This window comes from Mobula birostris, chromosome 13, assembly GCF_030028105.1.
Source record: "Mobula birostris isolate sMobBir1 chromosome 13, sMobBir1.hap1, whole genome shotgun sequence".
Classification (NCBI taxonomy): Eukaryota; Metazoa; Chordata; class Chondrichthyes; order Myliobatiformes; family Myliobatidae; genus Mobula; species Mobula birostris.
The window spans coordinates 30,408,857-30,435,052 of NC_092382.1; the positions used below are offsets into that span (position 1 = coordinate 30,408,857).

General features: G+C 45.1%; 1 protein-coding gene across 1 annotated transcript; it reads left to right on the plus strand.

Moving 5' to 3' along the window:
• The first annotated feature begins 6,060 nt into the window (after positions 1 to 6,060).
• LOC140208703 (uncharacterized) lies at positions 6,061 to 13,989 on the plus strand. The gene is made up of 2 exons (XM_072277580.1): positions 6,061 to 6,119; positions 11,144 to 13,989. Exon 2 carries the CDS (start codon positions 11,551 to 11,553, stop codon positions 13,105 to 13,107), a length of 1,557 nt encoding a protein of 518 aa, XP_072133681.1. The 5' UTR covers positions 6,061 to 6,119; positions 11,144 to 11,550; the 3' UTR covers positions 13,108 to 13,989.
• The last annotated feature ends 12,207 nt before the right edge of the window (positions 13,990 to 26,196 follow it).

Below are 26,196 nucleotides of genomic sequence, written 5' to 3' on the forward strand. Positions count from 1 at the left end.
TTGCCCCAGGGCTGCCACAAGAGGACACAGATTTAAGGTGCTTGGGAGTAGGTAGAAAGGAGATGTCTGCAGTAAGTTTTTATGCAGAGAGTGGTGAGCGCCTGGAATGGGCTGCCGACGACAGTGGTGGAGGTGTATACGATCAGGTATTTTAAAAGACTTTTGGATTGGTACATGGAGCTTAGAAAAGCAGAGGGCTATGGGTAACCCTAGTAATTTTTAAGGTAGGGGCAGGTTTGGCAAAACTTTGTGGGCTGAAGGGCCTGTATTGTGCTGTAGGTTTTCTATGTTTCTTTGTTAATCCTTCAGAAGCAGGGAAAATGACCCATAATGTGGAAATAAGAAGGTGAACTACCAATGTCATTCTTCCTCAGCCCAGGGATTTGAGGGGTGAAGAACATGTCAGCTAGAACTGCAGTCAATTTGACTTCTTCAGTCTGCAGAAAATTCAAGGGGAACCCCTTCAGCCACACAGTGGTGACTGTTTGGAACCCATCACCACAGGGAGAGCAAGAGGGGAACAACAGGGGAGGATTTAAAAGGACTATCGTGGAACAGAATCACTGGCAGGGTCCAGCCGGCCTGAGTTGACTCATTACTGTACACTAGGTGCATTATAAATTCACTAAGTACCAGAGACAAGAATTCAAACAGAACTGATTTATTTGCCTCAGATCCAGGATATTAAACAACAGTCCCATTAAAGGTGAATGTGCAGCAGAAGAAACTCCTCCCATGCCCAGTGACCAGGGTGCAGAAATGGGTGGGGTGAGCAGCAGCAATAATTGCAGAGTTCAGCACCGACAGTCACTCTCGAAATTGCAATCAGCAACGGTGATGGACAAATACCCAGCAAGCAGCTTATTCAAGCTTTCGCCCCAGTGTGAACCCGGCAGTGTGTCACAAGGTTAAATGACTGAGTGAATCCCTTCCTACATTCACAGCAGGTGAACGGTCTCTCCCCAGTGTGAACTCAATGATGCACATTTGATGGAGATGGCTGAGAGAAACTCTTTCCAATGTCTGAACAGGTGAAAGGCCTCGATCCAATTTGAACTCGTTGGTGTCTCTGCAGGTGGAATGACCAAGTGAAACCCTTCCCGCAGTCTGAGCAGGTGAATGGCCTCTCTCAAGTGTGAACTCTCTGATGTACCTTCAGTTTAGATGATGAAAGGAATCCCTTCCCGCAGTCTGAGCAGGTGAACGGCCTCTCCCCAGTGTGAACTCGCTGGTGTACCTTCAGGTTCGATGACCAAGTGAATCCCTCCCCACAGTCAGAGCAGGACTGATGATTGAGTGAATCACTTGCTCCAATTCTTCAGTATCTGGACAGAGACAGAAAAACTGGCGTATTGTTTTCAAGATTCCTGTAGAGAGATTCCTTGTCGTTTTTAATCTGTAAAAAGATTTACAAAATCCATCAATGGGTGAAGGACATTTCAGATGAGATCACTTGAGTTGCCAAGGTGTGAACTGACTTCACACTGTTACAGTAAGGATCAACCCAAGTTGGAGAGAGAAATCATCTTCTAACTGGGCACAGTGTTGGTATCTGGAATCAAACTCCCTGATGCTCTTCCTGTCTCAATAAGAATGGGGCATTTCTGCCATCTCAAATCTCTGACTTGGCTCAGTTTGACTCTCTCTATTGGTAGTATTCCCTGTTCCCACTGAGCTGTATGGGTGCCTGGCCCCAAAGGAACTGAAACACTCTCACACAAATAGCCTTTGTTGACCTGCAGCTGGGACCTTCTTTTATGCACTGTTAATTTAAAGTGCCGCAGTTTTAACGCCATATAAAAATTTGCTGCTGAGATGAATGGTTGGTCTGTTAAAAGGAATTAGAGTGAATATTAGTATTATTTCAGGTTCTTGTCACAGTCATAGAAAAGTACAACACAGAAACAGACCCTTTGGCCCATCTAGTTTGTGCTGAACTATTTAAATGTTTTATTCCCATATCCCTACCATCCAGGTACCTACACAAACCTCTTAAATGGTGAAACTGAGCTCGCATTCACCACTTCTGCTGGCTGCTCATTCCACACCTGGATGACCATCTGTGTGAAAAAGTTTCCCCTCATGTTCCCCTTAATGTTTCACCTTTCATCCTTAACCCATGGCCTCTGGTTGTAGTCCCACACCATCTCAGTGGTTAAAGCCAGCTTGCATTTACCCTATCTATAACCCTCATAATTTTGGTACAATTCCATCAAATCTTCCCTTAATCTTTTACATTCCAAGGAATAAAGTCCTGACCTGTTCAATTTTTCCTTATAACCAAGTCCTCCAGACGTAGCAATATCCTTCTGAATTTTCTCTGAACTCTTTCAACCTCTTTTACTTCTTTCCTCTAGGTAGGTGACCAAAACTGCACAAAATAGTCCCAAGTTACGCATCACCAATTTCTCATACAGAGTCAACATAGCATCCATCTCCTGTACTCAGTACATTGGCTTATGAAGGCCAATGTGCCAAAATCCTTCTTTCTCCAGCAACTTTTGCGTCACCACAGTACACACAGGTAACACCAGTTTCTGTATTGTACATAAATATTTCCCCTGAACCCTCCCCCAGGTGACTGACGGTGGTGAACTCAGTGATGGCAATGCCAATGAATATGAAGGGAAGGGCAGTAGTCTGTCTCATTGGAGTCTGGCACATTTGTGATGTGAAAGCTACTTGTTGCCCAGGACAAGGTGTTGGATATCATTATGGATCCAGAGAGAATGGGTTAAACATGTTCTCACGGGTAGAAAAGTCCAGAACAAGAGGAGGTAGAACAAGCAACGCACACAAAATGCTGGAGGAACTCAGCAGGCCAGGCAGCATCTATGGAAAAGAGTACTAATGCTGAGTTCCTCCAGCAATTTGTGTGTGTTGCTCGGATTTCCAGCATCTGCAGATTTTCTCTGGTTTGTGACTGGAGGCAGAACAAAGGTGATTTTCTCAACAGCTGATGTGAAAGATTTTGTGCCTTTCTCCGAGTTCCCGATCCTTGCATTTAGACAGCTGGAGCTCAGCTCTGTCTGAGAGATCCATCGGTTCCCATTCCCTCATCAGCCGGAAGCCCCCTGGGGCCCGTATAGTGATCGAGAGAGAAAGGGAAGAATCGGTGTTGGAAAAAGTCCGACCAGAGAATCGTTCTTACCTGCAACTTGGACCTCCCGAGGCCGGTTGTGTACTGCGCGCATGCGTGATATTCGGGAACATCGGCAACCCTGACACCAGCGCATTCAATCGGTGAGTCAGCGACTGCGAAATTTAAACGCTGGGCTTTCTGGGTAATCACGACGCCATTAAAAGTGTCTGCAAGCACCGGTTCCATGCCCATGGATCAGTGTTTGTATGTACAAAAAACTCAGCACCTGTTTTAATGCAGACAGCAACTCCCATAAACAATATACTGAATATCAACAGGCATTCCCTGTGTTTCATGCCAAAGTAAAACCCTCTTACAATGCAGATATAAAAAACAAGAGATTCTGCAGTTGCTTGACATGTACACACACAAACACACACACGCAAAATGCTGGAGCAACATTCTGGACCGAAGGGACTGTAATGTGCTGCAGATTCCTGTGATTCTATGTAATTCAGCGGAAGTCTCTTCTCCCAGGGAGTGGTGACTTGTTCCAACCTGTCATCACATGGAGAGTGAGAGCTGAACGGCAGGGAAAGATTTTAAAATACCTGTGCACCGACAGTTTCGCACTGGGATTCGGCCGTTCATCTGCTCCGTGTGTGCGAAATGACTCATTCACTTAATCCACTTTATGATGCTCCGGTGAGTTTACAATAAAATAGAGGTCACATTTCTGTCCGGAGTGAGCAAAAAGGTTTACTCAATCATCCCAGCTGGTGCAACGCCAGCAACTTCACATCAGGGAGGAACTTCAAATCAGCTCTATGTTAAATATTTAACCATCAAGGTAACTGAGGGACTGTTAGAAACATAGAAAATAGGTGCAGGAGTAGGCCCTTCGGCCCTTCGAGCCTGCACCGCCATTCAGTATGATCATGGCTGATCATCCAACTCAGAACCCTGTACCTGCCTTCTCTCCATACCCCCTGATCCCTTTAGCCACCAGGGCCATATCTAACTATCAATCCCCCTCTCCATTATATAATCAGTTCAACATGACTTGCCTTTCATAAGTCTATTTTTTCTGTTATTGTCACACTTTGTCGAAGTGTTAGTTCTGAGACTGATTATCATTTGCAAGGCTTTCCTACACTGAGGTTAATCTGCCTGATCTAGGATTGCTAGATTTATCCTTGCATCTCTTTTGAGCAAAAATACTGTATATCCTATTCTCTTGTCCTCAGATGCACCCCAAAGCTGTAGATGTTGGACCACAACTTCGCAGTTTCCTCACATACAATCTATCTGTACCAGATGATTTATCCACATTCAGTTCAGCTGGCATTTATGGCAAATCCTCTTTTTCAACATCTCCCCAGAACAGAGCCTCATCTTCCTTTTCTGTTACTGTCAAAATCTGCAGTTCTTGCGGCTGCTCATCGCACCCAGGACCGAACCATAGTCACTGAGCATTGGAGGAGTCAGTTCTGCTGATGTTAGCCCTAAACTAGAGTGGTGTTTAATATTATGGATCTGTGAAAGACAAATTAGTTCTGTATCAAATCCCGTGTCTCAGGTACTTACTGTCTCTACCACACTCACGATGTACAGTAGAGAGGCCACTCGGCCCATTTAGTTCCTGCCCATGTTTCTGTTCCATATCAGTATATCACAATCTATCCCTGCCATTTCCCTCTCACTCTCCCTGTGATGACAGGTTACAACATGTCACCACTCCGTGGGATAGGAGATTTCCCTTGAATGTCATAGAATCATAGAAATCTACAGCACATTACAGACCCTTCGGCCCACAATGTTGTGCCGACCATGTAACCTACTCTAGAAACTGCTTAGAGTTACCCAACCGTATAGCCCTCTATTTTCATAAGCTCCATGTACCTTTCTAAGATTCTCTTACAAGACTTCATTGTATCCACCTCCACCACTGTCGCTGGCAGTGCATTCCACACAAACACCACTCTTTGTTTAAAAAAACTTAGCTCTGACATCTCCTCTGTACCTATTTCCAAGCAGCTTAAACCTATGCCCCCTCGTGTTATCCGTTTCAACCCTGGGAAAAAGCCTTTGGCTCTCATTCACCTGCAAGAAATTTTCTGCATGCTTTTCTCCAGGCTGAATAAGATGATGAGCTCACTGTGGTTTTAACGTTCTTCAGGGCTCTGGACTAAGGTGCTGAAGCTCCTTCTTCCCTGCTCTTTTCAACGTTTTGGGTCATTTTCACTAATTTCAAAGGACTGTGTCTCAGACAGCTGGGTTGTTGCAATGTGCCTCTAAAGTCTGACAGTAGACGAGCAAGTGAGTCATTGATGGAGCAGAGTCAGAAAACAAAGAGTTGTCAGCCTGATTCAGGGCTTTGGGGCTCCAGAAAGAGATGGGACTTAGAGTTTATAAGGAGGAAGAGGAAGAGAAATCAGGCCGGCAGGATGTGGCTACAAATGAAAGATCAGGGACATTTTGAAACAGTTTGCTTGGGAAAAAAAGTGTTTAATTTCTGCAAATTAATGGTGGAAATCAACAGATCAGGCAGCAAATGTGGAGTGGAGACAACGTTTAGGCTGAGCCCCTTCAGCATACCGAGACTGTGTACTCCTCTGCTTAGTTGCTGCTTGAACTGCAGAGTTCCTCTAGCACTTTGTGTGTGTGTGTGTGTGTGTGTGTCTCTGTACTGTATTTCCAGCAACTGCAGAATCTCTTGAGTTTTATATCTACATTTGTAAGAGGATTGTACTTTGGCATTAGATACACAGTGATATTGAGTATATTTTTTACGGGAGCCGCTTTCTGCATTAAAACAGCTGCTGAATTTTCTATATGCACAAAAAAACCTGAGCTATGGACGTGGAACTGGTGCTTGCAGAAACCTTTAATGGCACCGTGATTACCCATAAAGCCGTGCGATAGAAATTTCGCCCTTGCCGAAGCACCGATCAAATGCGCAGGCGTCGGCGTTGTGACGTTGCCGAATATCACGCATGCGCGCAGTGCACGGTAGGCCTCAGCAGACCGACAGCAGGTAAGAGCGCGTCCCCGGGGATGAGGGAGAAGGTGAGGGGAGACATGGAAAGGGGAGAGCGGAGGGAGAGAGACAATTGCTGTGATCTCCGGGCACCATGACCCGCAATCCCGGGACAGTCCTGCTCTCTTCCCTCTCTCTCAGCCCCACCATCCGTACACGGGCCCCGGGGAGCTTCCGGCTGATGAGGGAATGGGAACCGATGGGTCTCTCAGACAGAGCTGAGCTCCAGCTGTCTAAATGCAAGGATCGGGAACTCGGAGAAAGGGAACAAAATCTTTTACATCAGCTGTTGTGAAAATCACCTTTGTTCTGCCTCCAATCACAACCAAGAGAAAATCTGCAGAGAGGGCACAGTTTTAAGGTGCTTGGAAGTAGGTATGAAGGAGATGTCAGGGGTGTTGTGTTCTTTATACGTACCGTGGGTTACTGATAACAAACCATATTCTGCAGAATTGAACTTGTATTTAACAGCAGAAAAAAACAAGTTTTACACTGCCATGCTTCTTGATAATTCTTCATTTCTGCGCATGCTGGGAACTCTGTCCAGTCACGTCCTGACACGTGATATCACCACAAGGGGTGAGTTTTTTACACAGAGTGGTGAGTGCGTGGAATGGGCTGCCGGCCACTGTGATGAAGCCGGATACAATAGGGTCTTTTAAGAGGCTCATGGATAGGTACATGGTGCGTAGAAAAATAGAGGGCTATGGGGAACTCTAGGTAATTTTTAAAGTAAGTAATGTCTGGCACAGCATTGTGGGCTGAAGGGCCTGTATTGTGCTGTATTGTGTTGTATGAATGGGGAAGTCACTTACCCATGACCTCTGGTTGTCGTCCTGCCCAACATCAGTGGAAAAAGCTGCTTGCATTTACCCTATCTATACCCTCATACCTTTTTAAACTTCCAACAAATCATCAAAGCAATGTATAATATCCTTTTTTACGCTTAGAGCCTTTTTTAGATGTATAAAATGATGAGGGGCATTGATCGTGTGGATAGCCAGAGGTTTTTCCCCAGGGCTGAAATGGCTAACACAAGGGGCATAGTTTTAAGGTGCTTGGAAATAGGTACCGAGGGGATGTCAGTGGTAAGTTTTTTTACACAGAGAGTGATGGGCGGTGTGGAATGCACTGCCAGCAGTGGTGGTGGAGGCAGATACAAGAGGGTCTTTTAACAGCCTCTTAGATAGGTACATGGAGCTTAGAAACATAGAGGTCTATGTGCTAGGGAAATTCCAGGCAGTTTCTAGAGTAAGTTTCATGGTTGGCACAACATTGTGGGCTGAATGGCCTGGAATATGCTGTAGATTTCTATGTTCTATGTTGAACAGCAAAATTACTTTGGCTACCCTACAATCCTCTGATAACTCTCCCATTACTAAGGATGATTTAATTATCTCTGCTAGGGCCCCAACTATTTCTGCACTTGCCTCCCGTAGAGTCCGAGGGAGCACCTTGTCATGCCCCGGAGATTTATCCACCCTAATCTGCCTCAGGATAGCAAACATCTCCTCTTCTTTAATCTGTATAGGGTCCACAATTTTAATGCTGCTTTTCCACACTCTCATTGACACTCTGTCCATCTCCTGAGTAAATGAGATAAAAAAAAAAATTAAGATCTCACCCATCTGCTTTCGTTCCACACATGGATTGCCATTCCGGTCTTCCAGAGGAGCAACTTTATGCCTTGCAATCCGTTTGTTGTTAATCTATTTCTAGAATCCCCGACAATTATCCTTTATCTTTTTTACGAGGGCAATCTCATGCTTTCTTTTCGCCATCCTGATTTATTTCTTATGTTTTCTCTTGAATTTCTTATACTCCATAAGAACCTACCTGCCTATCTTTGTTATGCAACTCCATTTTGTGCTTCACTAGGTTCTCAATATCTCTTGAAAACCAAGAGATACAGTTTCTATCTTTATCTTTTATTCTGACAAGCACATACCCACTTTGTGCTTACAAAATTTTGCTTTGAAGGCCTCAATTTACCAAGCACACCTTTGCCAGAAAGCAGCCTGTCCCAGGCCACAGTTGCCAGATCCTAGTGTCATAATTCCAGGTGTTGATCCGTGCTCTGAACACATCTGCCTTTCCTACGCTACTCCCTGTATTGAAATATACAGGATTGAGCATATCCACTGCACCATGCTCAACTTTTTCATTCCTGTCTTTGTCTGAGGTCTGAACAACAACTGTCTCCACAACGTCTCCAGTATCTGTTCTGTTATTCAGGCTCCCATTCCCCCTGCAACTTTAGTTTAACCCTCCCCCACCCCCACCTCCCACCATGCAGCTCTATCAGCCCTTTGTGCTTCATCTCCCAGATCAATAAAAAGGAGGTGCATACCAGGTACAGGCAGATAGGAACAAATGGGGTACGTATGAAGTACAGGAAATTCAAGTGAACACTTATGAAAGACAAGGAAGGCATGAGGTTGCCCCAGCAGACATGGTGAAGGAGAATCCTCATGGATTTTGCAGATATGTTAAGAGCAAAAAGGATTGCAAGGGGGGAAAAAAAAATAATCCTATGCAAGATCAGAACAGTAGTTCTGATCTGAGGCAAAATAGATGTGGGAGATTTTTTTTTGCATCCGTATTTACACAGGAGATGGTCACAGAGTCTATAGAAGTGAGGCAAAGCAGCATCAACTTCATGGATCCTGTACAGATTACAGAGGTGGAGGTGTTTGCTGTCTTAAGGCAAATTAGCGTGGATAAATACCCAGGGCCTGACAAGTTGTTCCCTGGGACTCTGCGGCAGACAAGTGCAGAAATTGTCGGGGCACGAGGACAGATATTTAAATGATCTTTAGAGACAGGTGAGGTACTGGAGGATTGGAGGACAGCCAATGTTGTTCCGCTGTTCAAGAAAGGCTCTAAAAATAAACTAAGAGATTGTACATTGGTGAGCTTGACATCAGTAGTGGGAAAGTTATTGGAATGCATGTGCAGGAACTGGAGATATGCTGTAAGTATTTGGATAGGTGTGGACTGATTAAGGATAGACATCAGGGCTTTGTGCATGGTAGGTCATGTCTAACCAATCTTGTAGAGTCTCCCGAGGAAGTTATCAGGCAAGGCAGTGGATGTTATCCACATGGACTTGAGCAAGGCACTGGACAAAGTCTCATATGGGAGGTTGGTCAAGAAGGTTCAGTCACTCAGCATTCAAGATGAGACAGTAAATTGGATGAGACACTGTCTTTGGGAGAAGCCAGTGTGTGGTAGCAGATGGTTGCCTCTCTGACCGGAGGCCTGTGACTAGTGGTGTGCCACAGGGATCAGTGCTGGATCTGTTATTGTTTGTCATCTATATCAGTAATCTGGATGATCAGCAAATTTGCGGATGACACCAAGATTGGTGGTGTAGTGAACAGTGAGGAAGACTGTCATGGCTTGCTGTGCAATCTGGACCAACTGGGAAAATGGTTTGAGAAATGGAAAATGGAATTTAATGCAGACAAGTGTGAGGTGTTGCACTTTGGTATGACGTACCAAGGGAGGTCTTTCACAGTGACTGGTAGGGCACTGAGGAGTGTTGTAGAAGAAAGGGATCTGGGAATACAAGTCTTTAATTCACTGATAGTGGGGGAGTCCAGAACCAGAGGCCACAATTTGAGAATAAGGGGTAGGTCATTTAGCATGGAGTTGAGGAAAAACTTTTTCAGCCAGAGAGTTGTGGATCTGTGGAATGCAGTGGAGGCCAATTCTCTGAATGCTTTTAAGAAGGAGTTGGAGAGATCTCTTAATGATAGCAGAGTCAAGGGATATGGGGAGAAGGCAGGAACGGGGTACTGATTGTGGATGATCAGCCATGATCACAGTGAATGGCAGTACCGGCTTGAAGGGCCAAATGGCCTACTCCTGCACCTATTGTCTATTGAAAATGGTGTCATGGATGTGACGGAAAGAAAGACTTTGGCCCATTGGCCTTCATGAACCAAAGTACTGACAACAATAGATAGACGTTATGTTGACTTGTGGAAGACATTGGTGAGGCCTAATTTGGAGTATTGTGTGCAGTTTTGGTCACCTACCTACATGAAGGTTGTAAAAGAGGTTGAAAGAGTTCAGAGAAAATTCACAAGGATGTTGCCAGGTCTGGAGGACTTGGGTTATTAGGAAAGATTGAACAGGTCAGGACTTTATTCCTTGCAACATAAAAGATTGAGGGGAGATTTGATGGAGGTATACCACTATTATGAGGGGTATAGATAGGGTAAATGCAAGCTGGCTTTTACCACTGAGATGGGGTGGGACGACAACCAGAGACCATGGGTTATGGGTAAAAGGTGAAACGTTAAGGGGAACATGAGGGGAAACTTCTTCACGCAGACGGTCATCCGGGTGTGGAATGAGCAGCCAGCACAAGTGGTGCATGCGAGCTCAATTTCAACATTTAAGAGGTTTGTATAGGTACCTGGATGGTAGGGGTATGGGAGTGGGTGGTTTAAATAGTTCAGCACAAACCAGATGGTCCAAAGGGCCTGTTTCTGTGCTGTAATTTTCTGTGACTGTGACAAGAACCTGAAATAATACAAAAATTCCCTCTAAGTTCTTTTAACAGCTGTGTGGACCAACCATTCATCTCAGCAGGAATTTTGTATATGGTGTTAAAACTCTGGCACTTTTAAGTTAATAATACATAAAAGAAAATCCCAGGTGCCTGACAAGAAAGACAATTTGCCTGATACTGTTTCAGTTACTGTGGGGCCAGGCAACCATGCTGCTCAGCAGGAACAGGGAATAATACCAATGGAGAGAGTCAAACTGAGCCAAGCAGCAAATTGGAGATGGCAGAAATGCCCCATTCTTATAGAGACAGGAACAGCATCAAGGAATTGATGGTCATTCCAGATACCAGCACTGTGCCCAGTTAGAAGATGATTTCTCTCTCCAACTTGGGTTGAACCTCACTGTAACAGTGTGATACCAGATCAAACCTTGACAACTCAAGTAATCTCATCTGAAATTTAGTCCTAACCCAGTGATGGATTTTGTAAATCTTTTTACAGGTTAAAAACGAGAAGGAATTTAGCTCCTAGGATCTCAAACACGGCACGCCAGTTTTGCTGTCTCTGTCCAGATGTTTGAGAAGTGGAGCAAGGATTTCAATCAACCACCCTTCCTGCTCAGACTGTGGGGAGGGATTCACTTGGTCATCTGACCGACTGGCTCGCCCGTCATTTTACACAGGGGAAAGGCCGTTCACCTGCTCAGACAGTGGGAGTGGATTCACTCGGTTATCTCAATTGAAGGTACATCAACAAGTTCACACCAGACAAGGCCATTCATCTGATCTGTGTGTGAGAAGGGATTCAGTCGGTCATCCCACCTGTGGACACACCAGGCAACTCACACTGGGCAGAGGCTGGTCATCTGCTGAATTTGTGGGGAAGGATTCACTCGGTCATCTGACCTAATGGCTCACCAGCGGGTTCACACTGGGGAGAAGCCGTTCACCTGCTCAGTCTGTGGGAAGAGATTCACTGATTCATCCTCCCTACAGAGACATCAGCGAATTCACACTGGGGAGAAGCCATTCACCTGCTCAGTCTGTGGGAAGAGATTCAATGAGTCATCCAACCTACAGAGTCATCAGCGAGTTCACACTGGGGAGAAGCCGTTCACCTGCTCAGTCTGTGGGAAGAGATTCACTAATTCATCCACCCTACAGAGACATCAGCGAGTTCACACTGGGGAGAAGCCGTTCACCTGCTCAGTCTGTGGGAAGAGATTAGCTGATCAATCCAGCCTACAGAAACATCAGCGAGTTCACACTGGGGAGAAGCCGTTCACCTGCTCAGTCTGTGGGAAGAGATTCACTGAGTCATCCAGCCTACAGAGACATCAGCGAGTCCACACTGGGGAGAAGCCATTCACCTGCTCAGTCTGTGGGAAGAGATTCACTGGGTCATCCAACCTACAGAGTCATCAGCGAGTTCACACTGGGGAGAAGCCATTCACCTGCTCAGAATGTGGGAAGGGATTCACTCAGTCATCCAACCTACAGAGTCATCAGCGAGTTCACACTGGGGAGAAGCCGTTCACCTGTTCAGAATGTGGGAAGGGATTCACTCGGTTATCCAGCCTACAGAGTCATCAGCGAGTTCACACTGGGGAGAAGCCATTCACCTGCTCAGAATGTGGGAAGAGATTCACTGATTCATCCAGCCTGCAGAATCATCAGCGAGTTCACACTGGGGAGAAGCCGTTCACCTGCTCAGACTGTGGGAAGAGATTCACTCAGTCATCCCACCTACAGAGTCATCAGCGAGTTCACACTGGGGAGAAGCCATTCACCTGCTTAGAATGTGGGAAAGGATTCACTCAGTCATCCAGACTGCTGGCACACCAGTCAGTTCACAGTGGGGAGTGGCCGTTCACCTGCTCAGACTGTGGGAAGGGATTCACTTGCTCGTCTAAGCTAATGGCTCACCAGCGAGTTCACACTGGAGAGATGCTGTTCACCTGCTCAGTCTCTGAGAAGAGATTCACTGAGTCATCCAACCTAGTGGCACACCAGCAAGGTCACACTGGGGAGAAGCCGTTCACCTGCTCAGTCTGTGGGAAGAGATTCACTCAGTCATCCCTCCTGCAGAGTCATCAGCGAGTTCACACTGGGGAGAGGCCATTCACCTGCTCAGTTTGTGGGAAGAGATTCACTCACCCATCCACCCTACAGAATCATCAGCGAGTTCACACTGGGGAGAAACCATTCACCTGCTTAGTCTGTGGGAAAAGATTCACTCAGTTATCCACCCTGCAGAAACATCAGCGAGTTCACACTGGGGAGAAGCCGTTCACCTGCTCAGTCTGCGGGAAGAGATTCACTCAGTCATCCAACCTACAGAGTCATCAGCGAGTTCACACTGGGGAGAAGCCATTCACCAGCTCAGAATGTGGGAAAGGATTCACTCAGTCATCCAAACTGCTGGCACACCAGTCAGTTCACAATGGGGAATGGCCATTGTTATGAATCCCTAGATTTCGTTTGCTGTGGACTGTCATTTTGAGAGAGAGAGAGATTAAGAATGGAAATCAGTCTGACTTGCAGCTTGTTTACATCACTCACAGCTTGTTTAGTTTTAACCAAGGACACAGACACTCAGAGTCAGACGGAGATGAAGGAGGAAAAATGGAAGGTTCGAAACAAGGGAACTAGTGGCCAAAGGTCACTGTTTCAAACTTTCCTATGCCCACAAAGGTGGATTAATTATCGATTCAGCATACATTGAATGTGTGGTTGTCACCTCATTTGATCCATAGGAGTGGATCGGATTTGGGGTATCCTGTGAAGACCACTTATGTGTTAACCCTTGCCTGGGTGTAGTGTGGAAATTCACTTGAAGACGATACCCCTTGTGAAAAGTCACTTTCGGTGATAATTTGTATGTGGATTTGGAACAACGATGGATAAAATCTACAGCGACTGTTCTCTCGTTTTACCACCATGGATGCTGTGGAATTCAACGTTATTGCCTCCTCTCGACATTTACCCTGGATTACAAATATCTCTCTCTCCTCAACTATTCTGTGGTTGAACTGAACTTTCATAGCTTACCATCTCAAGACTCCAAGCCTTGTTTCCCCTGAGCTCAGTAGTTTGGGAGTTATACTTACCCACATTTATACACATAACACTGTTAACTTTTGTTTGTCTTGCTTAAGTTACTATATTGTTTGTAGGTACTAATAAAGATAGTGGATTTAACATCAAAAACAGACTCTAGGTGTAGTCTATTGCTGCTGACTCATTTCTAAAGTGTTACGGGGACAAAATTGGGACTTGCATCCGGGATAGGAAAAGATTTGGAGGTGTATTGATTAATTATCGATTTCACTGGAGAAATCCCTTTTGATTTATTTGTGTGTGGAAAATAAGCAGCAATGGATGTTGATAGATTTCTGGAAGCGCCAACCTCTAAGGCACTGAAGGACACCAGAAGTATTGAGTTGTTGAGTATTGTTAAATGGTTAAAACTTGCTAAGGTGAAATCGACAATGAGGAGGTCACAGATGCAGAGGATAATAGCTGAACATTATGTATCTGAGGGTGTGTTTAAAGTGGAGGAGTTGGAGGTGTTTCCTGAAAGTAAACCTAGTGAGCTTGGCCTCCCGTACAAGTTAGAAAAATTCAAGATGGAGGCTGTGGAAAGGCAGAGGCAGGTTGAGGCTAGAGAGGCAGGAAAACAGAGAGAAGAGGCAGAAAAACAGGGAGGAAGCAGAAAGACAGTGGCTGTTTGAACTGGAAAAGATAGAGAGATTGCAGCAAAGGGGTCTAGCATTAGACTCTGGTGATAAATTTGAGGGCAGTCAGGATGTTAAATTGGTACCTCCATTTGACGATGCAGAGGTTGATAAATACTTTCAGCATTTTGATAAGGTTGCTCAGAGTTTAAAGTGCCCAAAAGAGGGTTGGCCTATTCTCTTACAAAGTGTAATTAAGGGAAAGGCTCAGCAAGCCTATTCTGCTTTGACAGTTGATGAAGCAGCTGATTATGACATAGTGAAACAGGCTGTGCTGAAGGCTTACGAGTTGGTCCCAGAAGCATACAGGCAAAAGTTTAGAAATTCGAGGAAACCTGTGAACCAGAGTTATATGGAATTTGCTTATGAGAAGTTTGTGTGTTTTGACCGCTGGTGCACATATAAAAATGTAAATGATGATTTTAACAGCTTGAAAGAGTTGGTTTTAATTGAAGAATTCAAAAGTTGCATCCTTGATTTAGATTTAGATGAAAAGGATGCTGCCACTTTGCAGGAGTCTGCTAGATTAGCAGATGAGTTTGCTTTAACCCACAAGGTTATGTTTACCCCGAGTAAGAGTTTCCAAAAGAGTAGCAGGGATAACCAGGGTAAATCAGAAATTAAAGCTGGGACTAGTGACAAGAGTAAGGATGAAGAGAAGCAGTTGAAGGAGAAATATTCTGGTCTCTCTTGTTACTATTGTAAGAAAGCTGGTCATATGACGGCTAATTGTTCTGTCCTGAAGAAGGAAAAGGAGGCAGTCCCACATGCCTGTGATCAGTATGTTGAAGCACCTATAAACCCACAGGGTTCTGAACATTCTGTTGAGGCTCAGTTAAGAACTGAGAGGTCTGACTGAGTTAAGAAGGGATTCGATCACTTTATGTCAGGTGGGTTTGTATTAGTAATGGAAAGGTCAACCCCGGTACCAGTGAAAATTCTTTGAGATACTAGGGCTTCTCAGTCACTTATATTAGACAGCATTCTAAAGTTTGGTGATGAGACTGACATTGGTGAGGTAAATCTTATTAAAGGCATTGGGGGCAGCATTGTTTCTGTGCCATTGCACAAGGTAACTTTACAGTCAGGGTTGGTTTCGGGACCTGTTAAGATTGGATTATGCTCCAGTTTACCGGTGGACGATGTTACTTTGCTGTCAGGGAATGACCTGGCATATGATAATGTTGTTCCTGCAGTGCAGTCGACAACTAAGCCAACCACTGACGACCCACAGATGGATTTTAACATTTATCCTTCCTGCACAGTAACTCGAAGTACGGTGAAAAAGTCTGCCAATGCAGACGGTTCTGTGCAGCACGATTCTGATACCCAAGGTAGCCAAAATTGGGATTCAGGTTATGATGACTTGTCAGGGACTTTTCTGCCTTCATTGTTTCAACAGGATTCAGGGAGCAAGTCTGATGAGAAAGATTTATCCCTGTCCAGGAAGGAGTTTATAGCAGAACAGAACTGGGACCCTGAGATTGAAGCTTTATAGGAAACATCTCTCTCAGATGATGAAATTAAGAAAATGACAGTAGGGTATTATCTCCAGGATGGAGTGTTAACGAGGAAGTGGAGGCCACCTGCTATACCTGCGAGTGAGGAATGGGCAATTGTTCACCAAGTTGTAGTTCCTAAAGTTCATAGGACTGAAATTTTAACTTTGGCTCACAGTATGCCCTTAGGTGGCCATTTTGGAGTGAATAAAACTGTAAACAGGATTATAAAGGAATTTTACTGGCCTAATTTGAGGAAAGATATTGTGACCTTTTGCAGAACCTGTCACACTTGTCAAGTTGTGGGTAAACCTAATCAGGTCACCCCAGTGGCCCCACTCCAGCCTATACCTGCATTCGGAGAACCCTGTTCCAAATTTATAGTGGATTGTGTTGTCCCATTGCCAAAGACTAAAGCTGTCCATCAGTATTTGCTAACTATTATGTATACCGCATCCAGATTCTCAGAGGCAATACCTCTCAGAAATATTAAAGCTAAAACTGTGGCGAAGGCTCTTAACAAGTTTTTTTTTTACTTTATTTGGTTTGCCTAAAGAAATCCAGTCTGATCAAGGAAGTAATTTTACATCTGGATTATTCTAGCAGGTAGTTTATGAACTGGGAACTAAACAAATTACATCGTCTGCGTACCATCCGGAATCACAAGGGGCTTTAGAAAGATTTAATTCTACCCTCAAAACAATGATTAAGACATACTGTGTTGAAAATGGAAAAGACTGGGATGAAGGAATACATTTGCTTTTGTTCACTGTAAAGGCTGATTTATACTTGTGCATTGGGGATACGCCATATCCTACACCATAGGCCCGATTTAATTTTTGCGTAGCCCAACACCGTAGCGAGCATGCGTAGTTGTGTCTGCATCACTCTGCACTTCACCACCAAAACGCAAGTTGGCGGTGGGGTTTCTCTGACACTGTTGAGCTTCTTCGTGAGAGACATGGATGAGGAAATGCATTTCCAATATTTTCAGATGTCGGCAGGTAGATTTGACGAGTTGGTTCATTGTCTCCAACCATTTATTTTGCATCAGTGTACAGACATGGCAGAGAAAAGCAACCAGAAATGCGATGCTACCAAGCGGACCAATCACAGTTGTTGCGGTCTGCGTCGCCACGACGCGTGAGTTACTTTTTAGAGGAGGTGCGCGTCACCCTACGGCGTAAGGTACAGCGTGGGTACGGCATAGGGTGCATAGTGCCTACGGTGTACACTTGACGCACAAGTATAAATCAGGCTTAAGAGAGTTGGTACAGGAGTCACTGGGCTTTAGTCCATTTGAACTTGTATTTGGTCATAGAGTGAGGGGACCTTTGACCTTGTTAAAGGAACAGTGGATTGATGGGGATGTACATGTTAACTTGTTAGACTATGTTTTGAAGTTCAAAAATAAACTATACCAAGCCTGTCGTCTAACGAGACAAAACTTGAAGATTTCTCAAAGCAAAATGAAGTGTTGGTTTGATAAGCGGACCAAAACAAAAGAAAATACAAGGTAAGGGATAATGTGCTTGCCTTATCTCCAATGTTGACGAATCCACTTCAAGCGAAATTCAATGGACTGTATGAAATAGTCTCTCAAATTAATGATGTGAATTATGGTATTAAAACACACGACTGACGTAAACTAACATGGGTGGTACACATCAATATGATAAAGCCTTATTCAGACAAGCAGGCACCATCGGTGAGTGTTGTCAAACATATAAATCTGACAGCCCTGAGAATGAAACAATTGACTTGTCCGAGACTTTTCACAAGCCAAACATGGTCCCGGTTAGGCTAATGAACTCAGTTGTTCTCGAAAACATTGACAACAAGTTGGCTCATCTGCAGCCAAAGCAACAACAACAGCTGAAGGAATTAATTCAGAAGTTTAAAGATTTATTTCCTGATGCTCCCAAGTAAACCACGGTCGCAGTACATGACGTAGATATTGGTCAAGCCAAACCGATTAAACAACACCCATATCGCATGAACGTAGAAAAGTGTAAATTGGCTGAGCAAAGAATTGAATATATGCTGAAAATAGTATTATTAGGCCTTCAACATCAGATTGGAGCTCACCCTGCGTTATTGTGCCCAAACTTGATGGTATTGTTAGATTTTGCACTGATTATAGGAAGGTAAATGCAGTAACAAAAACAGATGCCTATCCTATCCCTACGGTGGATGATTGCATCGATAAGGTTGGAAAAGGTAATTTCTTACAAAGATTGATCTGTTGAAAGGGTATTGGTGTGTTCCATTGACGGACTGAGGTAGAGAAATTTCTGCATTTGTGACACCTTGTGGCTTGTATGAATACAATGTTTCACCATTTGGAATGAAATATGCTCCAGGAACATTCCAGAGAATGATGGATTCTGTAATTCAAGGGTTAGGACACACAGATGCCTATATTGATGACTTAGTCACAGGGAGTGACACTTGGGAAGAGCATATCTCTGTAGTAGAAAAGCTGTTTGACAGGCTTTCCAGGGCCAACCTTACAGTTGACTTAGCTAAGAGTGAATTTGGCCATGCCACTGTGATCTATCTTGGCTGTGTTGTAGGTCAAGGCAAGTTGGCTCCTGTGCAGGCAAAATCCAGGCCATTTCTGAAGTTCCTATTCCGACTGTGTGACGAAGGCCCGTCACTGATTACAGACGTCTCATGGCACACTCAGTAAAACACCCAAAGGGTCATCCACACACATTATTCCCCTTTGTTATTGTGGTGAGTGCACACGTCACAATAAATCAACAGTCACAATTTTACACTCATCCCCAGCAGTAACAGGTATGAAAAAAAGAAACACACTATGTCACAGTTTTATTATCTCAGGTCAATTTATTCATATTCATCTTTCCAATAAGTGTTTTGCCGAAGTGTCATGATAATCTGACGTTTCTCTCCTCCACAGTCACTGGGTCTGAAACAGAGCTGCTGCATAGAGCTGTCTTATATAGAGGCAGCAGCAACCTGCACAGGTGTGCCGATGGTGGAGGATACCATCTTCACCTGGGACAAGGGTTATGTTACCTAATTACTCATCTTGTGGTAAAGTTTTGGGGTTTATACAAGTTACTTAACTGGGAAATGGTGAATCCTATGATGAAGTCTATGTGTTTATTGTGAGAACTGGTGGTAGAGTTTCAGATTGTGTGAAATGGAAGATAATTGAGTTAATTAGCTTTTGGTTAGTCTGGGGGGATTGGCTTAGCAGTTATAAGCCTCGAGTTACCAAGGCTTTGGGTTCTTTTTTGTCTAGTCTGAGGGTGGCTGTTAACCAGACAGGTGACAATTGCAAGCTGTATGTATATATATATATAGTTTTTCAAAAATTTCTTGTTTTGATGTGGACATCCAAGTTTTTCTTTTTCCACTATTTTTGTAAATAAAAGCACCTCAATCTATTTTTACGACTCAAGCCATCTTGTTATTTTTCTTAGACAGTTGACCCACAGTTTTTGTGACAGACTGGTAAGAAGGCTCTTGGAAGGTTTCTGGGAATGGTTGGATATTATCGTAAGTTCTGTAAGAACTTTGCTGATATCGCTCTTCCTCTGACTAATCTCCTGAAGAAGGGTGAAAAGTTTGTTTGGACCGAGCCTTGTCAGGAAGCATTTGATCAACTGAAAGTTATTATTTGGGATTAGGCCAATCAATGTAATGTCATCAGCAAATTTAATTAACAGATTGGCGCTGTGGGTGGCGACACAAGTCATGGGTGCACAGAGAGTAAAGGAGGGGGCCAAGGATTCAACCCTGTGGGGCATGTGTGCTGAGGGTCAGAGAGACAGAAGTGAGGGAGCCCACTCTTACCACCTGCCGGCGATCTGACAGGAAGTCCAGGATCCAGCTGCACAAGTCAGGGTGAAGGGCGAGGTCTCTGAGCTTCTTGTCGATACTTCACGTCTTCGTATGGCTAAAGCTCTGCCCATGACTGCAAGGAACTGCAGAGAACTTTGGTCTCATCTGGAAACATCGTAGAAACAAGCCTCCCCTCTATGGACTCTTCCTGCACTTCCCCTGCCTCGGGAAAGCAGGCCGTGTACTCAAAGATGCCCACAACTTTGGACATTATTGCTGCAAACCCAATCCCCCATCTGGGAAGAGATACAAAAGCCTTAAAGCGCATACCACCAGGCTCATGGACAGCTTCCTGTCTGCAGTTGTCAGCCAAATTAATGGTCTCCAGTCCAATAGAATGAACTCGACCTCACAATGTAACTCGACGTGACCCTGCCCCAAATGTCTATCTGCACTGCACTTTCTCTGCAGCCATAATGCTTTGTTACAGTTATTGTTTTGTCGTATATCAGCTCAATGTACCGTAGTAATGTATTGATCTGTGTGGATGGTAGGTCGGGCAAGATTTTCACTGTAGCTTAGTGCGTGATAAGAATAAACAAATTCCCCATTTTAATTGTGTGGAAATATTAGACAGACTGAGCTTCTGCTTTGAAACCACAGAGGGAAACTTAACTGTTGTCATTTCTGAGGAAAGCAAATAAGTAGAAAAGGATTCAATCTCGCATTACGATCTGCAGTAACTGGGATCAGGTGACCGGTGGTGGGTCTCCCAGACCAATTATCAGAATCAGGTTTAATAGCACCGGCAGATGTCATGGAATTTGTTGTCTCTGCGGCAGCAATAGAACCTAATTCATAACAATAGATTTTAACCATTGTGATTTAAAATAAGAATATACATATTAAATAGTTAAATTATATAAGTAGTACAAAAACATTTTAAGAATGTAATACTGTAAACTATTTTAATTGTGTGGAACTATTTGACTGACTGGGTTGTTGCTTTGGAAATTCTGGAGTGAAGCTGAACTAAACTGTACACATTTATGAGAAGCTCAGATAAATAGAAAAGGCTAATTTTCACATGAATGGGTCAGACATTCAGAAACACTGGCTGCACTTCAGCTGGTAAAAACACTGGTTGAGGCCTAGTCCCAGGCCTCAGCCCAGTGGTTATGGTCTGGGACTTGGTGAGAGTAAGCATTCGGCACAGACTAGAAGGGCCAAGATGGCCTGTTTCTGTGCTGTAATTGTTATGTGGTTATATGGAAACATGCTGAAAATATTGCAGAATAAAACATTGTCCACCCACAACGAGAGGACGTGACAGATCCGGATCTCACTGCCTTGTCTGAACGGGCGAAAGATGAAGCTACACGGACACGTAGAGCAGTGACCGGCAAATGCTGCAGATCTGCGGGAAAATGTGAACAGGACATGGGATCGCGTGACGGGTGGAGGGTCTCCCACCTGAACCGATGACTCTGCTCCTCCCCCCTCACACGCTGCCTGACCCATCCGCTGCATTTCCCACATTCCATATTTACACAAGATACATTTTTACTACTTCCTCCAGATCTTCCCTGTCCCTTTCCCTCCACCCCCAGGTCACAGAGTCACAGGCCCGATTCCCATCCCGGTCCAACACACAATTCAGACCCAAACCGGAAATGTGCAGGTTTCATTTAAATCTGTCCATGTTTATAAACACTAATTTCTATTCACATTCCTCCAGCCTCACTGGACAGGAACACTGAAACATCAGGTGAGAAACAGGAGGAGGTGGCCATTCAGCCCCTCTAACCATCAACAAGATGAAGGCTGCTCTCCCATCTCAGCCACATGTTTCTGCCCGATCCTCATTTCCTCGATCTCTCTGGTCTCCACACATCTGCCGGCCTCTGTTTTATGTGAGGACGATCACTGAGTCTTCACCGACCTCTGTGGTGGGGATTTACAGACATTCACCACCCTCGGAGTGGAGACATTTCCCCTCATCTCAGTCCTGGACAGTCCACCCCCTTTTTCAGAGACTGGGATCCCTGGTTCAGCCAGTAATGATGTTGTGCATTTCAATGTGTTCACCTCTCAGTCCTCGATTCTCCAAATGAAAGGGTTATCACATTTGATCTTTCTTCATGCGATGACCCCACCACTCCAGGGATCAGTCTGGTGAATCTTCATTGCACTCTCCATAACAAATACTCTCTAACCTCTTTGTTAATCCTCTATGGAATTAATTTCCATCTTCTGCAGCCCCGTGTTGCCCCAACCACTCACCTCCCACCCCCGTCACTATTTCCACCTTCCCACCTCCCCCTCACCTGGATCCACCTCTCACTCCCCAGCTCTTGCCCCATCCCCACCCCTCACCTCTTTTCTCGGACTATTTCCCGTCCACTCTCAGTCCAGAGGGAGGGTCTCGGCCCGAAATGTTGACGGTCCATTTCCCTCCACAGATGCTGCCCGACCCACTGAGTTCCTCCGGCAGTTTGTTCTTTGGTCTGTGTGACCCGTGTTAGTGTGGGGAGCGGGATTTTACACCATATTCCCGGTACAGTCTCAACAAAACACAAATAATTGTCACTTTGCCCGGACCATCGGCCCCGCTTGCAGGGCAACAGTCTGCCGGTGTTTGCCCCCCAATGTGGTGAATCGCCACCACCGTGGGCTCAGACATTTCCACAGATGAGCCCCTCCTGTCCCCACCGGGACAAACATCCTGTCCGCCCCCTCTCTCACCGTCTTCATCCTCTCCCTCCCCGGGGAACCGGCATCAAACCGACGGGCCGAGCGGTCTCCTCCTACCTCTCAGCGACACATCAGACTCCGGCCGCAGGAGACGCTTCACAAACGCCCCAACTTCCCTCGGAGGGAAATGGAAATAAATCAGAAAGCGGACATTTACTTTGACGGTTGTCCCGCCGTGACGGAAAGTTCGGGAGACGGAGTCAGCGGGGGTAACGCCCTCTCGGCAGGTCCGCCTCCGCTATTGGTTGGAAGCAGTGATTGACATCGCTTCGGACCAATGGGAATAGCGCAGCGCGTGACTCCTGTGTTGACAGCGGTAGGGGAGGCGCTGGTCACGTGATTCGTATCCCAGCCGTTAAACCGACCAAGCTCGAGCTCACCAGCGCGCGGGGCACAAAAGGCCCCGGATGATCGGTTGAGGTGAGAAGGGATCTCCGGGTTGGGGGTCTCACCGGGCGGCGTTTTCAACACCGACTTCGGGTAGTTGCTGTGACTCCGGACTCCGTGACCCGCAATCCCGGGACAGTCCTGCTCTCTTCCCTCTCTCTCAGCCCCACCATCCGTACACGGGCCCCGGGGAGCTTCCGGCTGATGAGGGAATGGGAACCGATGGGTCTCTCAGACAGAGCTGAGCTCCAGCTGTCTAAATGCAAGGATTGGGAACTCGGAGAAAGGGAACAAAATCTTTTACATCAGCTGTTGTGAAAATCACCTTTGTTCTGCCTCCAGTCACAAACAAGAGAAAATCTGCAGATGCTGGAAATCCGAGCAACACACACAAATTGCTGGAGGAACTCAGCATTAGTACTCTTTTCCATAGATGCTGCCTGGCCTGCTGAGTTCCCCCAGCATTTTGTGTCTGTTGCTTGTTCCACCCCCTCTTGTTCTGGACTTTTCTACCTGTGAGAACATGTTTTGTCCCACTCTCTCTGGATCCATAATGATATCCAACACCTTGTCCTGGGCAACAAGTAGCTTTCACATCACAAATGTGCCAGACTCCAATGAGACAGACTACTGCCCTTCCCTTCATATTCATTGGCATTGCCATCACTGAGTTCACCACCGTCAGTCACCTGGGGGAGGGTTCAGGGGAAATATTTATGTACAATACAGAAACTGGTGTTACCTGTGTGTATTGTGGTGATGCAAAAGTTGCTGGAGAATTTGCAAGTGGGAAGAAATGGAGTGATATTTGGAAATCTGACTTTTTCAAGCATCATTTAGCAAGAGAATCACATATGGACAATGTGCAAAAGCTGTGGTGAGAAAATACTTCATTACCCGCTACGGGCCTGCTACATAAGTTATGTGAGAGTGCAGATGAATTCGATCAAACCTAGAGGACATCAAAGTTTTTATTGACAGTGATTGCTAGCTGTTAAAATGAATAGCTCAAAATATAAAATTTAGTGCCCACACATTGTCACCGGGCAAAAAATTGCACAGCACAAGATTTTTCCACATTTTTTACACCTCCCTGATGCCCTCACCTACAAGATGTGCATCCAGCTGCAGCTTGTCACCTTGCACTTTAAGGATTTGGAACCTGAAATGGATGAATTCTGGATCATCCAGGAGTCGGAGGGGGTGATAGATATGACATGAAGAGAGGTGAGTTACACCCAAGGTGCAGGACACAGGAAACAGGGTGAGAGTCAGGAAGGGGAATGTGGGTAAACAGCCATTGCAGAAGACTCTTGTTGCCACCCCCACAACAACAGGAAGACCACTTTAGAAACTCTTGGTGGAGGTAGTTAGGATAGTTACTGTGATCTCCGGACACCGTGACCTGCAATCTCGGGACAGTCCTGCTCTCTTCCCTCTCTCTCAGCCCCACGATCCATACATGGGCCCTGGGGAGCTTCCGGCTGATGAGGGAATGGGAACCGATGGATCTCTCAGACAGAGCTGAGCTCCAGCTGTCTAAATGCAAGGATTGGGAACTCAGAGAAAGGGAACAAAATCTTTTACATCACCAGTTGAGAAAATCACCTTTGTTCTACCTCCAATCACAAACAAGAGAAACTCTGCAGAGAGGGCACAGTTTTAAGGTGCTTGGAAGTCGGTACGAAGGAGATGTCAGGGGTGTTGTGTTCTTTACACGTACCGTGGGTTACTAATAACAAACCATATTCTGGCAAAATTGAACTTTTATTTAACAGCAACAAAACCACGTTTTACACTGCCATGCTTTTCTATCATTCTTCATTTCTGCGCATGCTCAGAACTCTGTCCAGTCACGTCCTGACACGTGATATCACCACAAGGGGTAAGTTATTTACACAGAGTGGTGAATGCGTGGAATGGGCTGCCGGTAACTGTGATGAAGCCGCATACGTTAGGTTCTTTTAAGGGGCTCCTGGATAGGTACATGGCGCGTAGAAAACTACAGAGCTATGGGGAACTCTAGGGAATTTCTAAAATAAGTAATGTTTGACACAGCATTGTGGGCCGAAGGGCCTGTATTGTGCTGTATAAATGGGGAAGTCACTTACCCATGACCTCTGGTTGTCGTCCCGCCCAACATCAGTGGAAAAAGCTGCTTGCATTTACCCCATCTATACTCCCATAATTTTGTATACTTCTAACAAATCCTCAAAGCAATGTATAATTTCCTTGTTAATGCTTGGAGCCTTTTTTAGATGGATAAGATGATGAGGGGCATTGATCGTGTGGATAGTCGGAGGTTGTTCCCCAGGGCTGAAATGGCCAACATGAGGGGCGTAGCTTTAAGCTGCTTGCAAATAGGTACTGAGGGGATGGCAGGGGTAAGTTTTTTACACAGAGAGTGATGGGTGTGTGGAATGCACTGCCAGCAGAGGTGGTCAAGGCAGATACAATAGGGTCTTTTAGATAGGTACATGGAGCTTAGAAAAAAATAGAGTTTTATGCGCTAAGGGAAATTCCAGGCAGTTTCTAGAGTAAATTTCATGGTTGGCACAACATTGTGGGCTGAATGGCCTGGAATATGCTGTAGATTTCCATGTTCTATGTTGAACAGCGAAATAACTTTGACTATCCTACAATCCTCTGATAATCCCCCGTCGCTAAGGATGATTTAATTATCTCTGCCAGGGCCCCGACAATTTCTGCACTTGCCTCCCGTGGGGTCCGAGGGAGCACCTTGTCATGCCCTGGAGATTTATCCACCCTAATCTGCCTCAGGATAGCAAACATCTCCTCTTCTTTAATCTGTACAGGGTCCACGATTTTAATGCCGCTTTTCCACACTCTCATTGATACTGTGTCCATCTCTTGAGTAAATGACATGGAAAAAATATTTAAGATCTCCCCCATCTGCTTTGGTTCCACACGTGGATTGCCATTCCGGTCTTCCAGAGGACCAATTTTGTGCCTTGCAATCCTTTTGCTTTTAATCTATCTCCAGAATCCCTGAAGATCATCCTTCATTTTTTCTGCGAGGGGAATCTCATGCTTTCTTTTAGCCGTCCTGATTTATTTCTTATGTGTTCTCTTGCATTTCTTATACTCCATAAAAACCTACCTGCCTATCCCTGTTATGCAACTCCATTTTGTGCTTCACCAGGTTCTCAATATCTCTTGAAAACCAAGAGATACAGTTTCTATCTTTACCTTTTATTCTGAAAAGCACATACCCACTTTGTACTTACAAAATTTTGTTTGAAGGCCTCAATTTACCAAGCACACCTTTGCCTGATCCTAGTATCTAAATTCCAGGTGTTGATCCATGCCCTGAACACATCCGCCTTTCCTACACTGCTCTT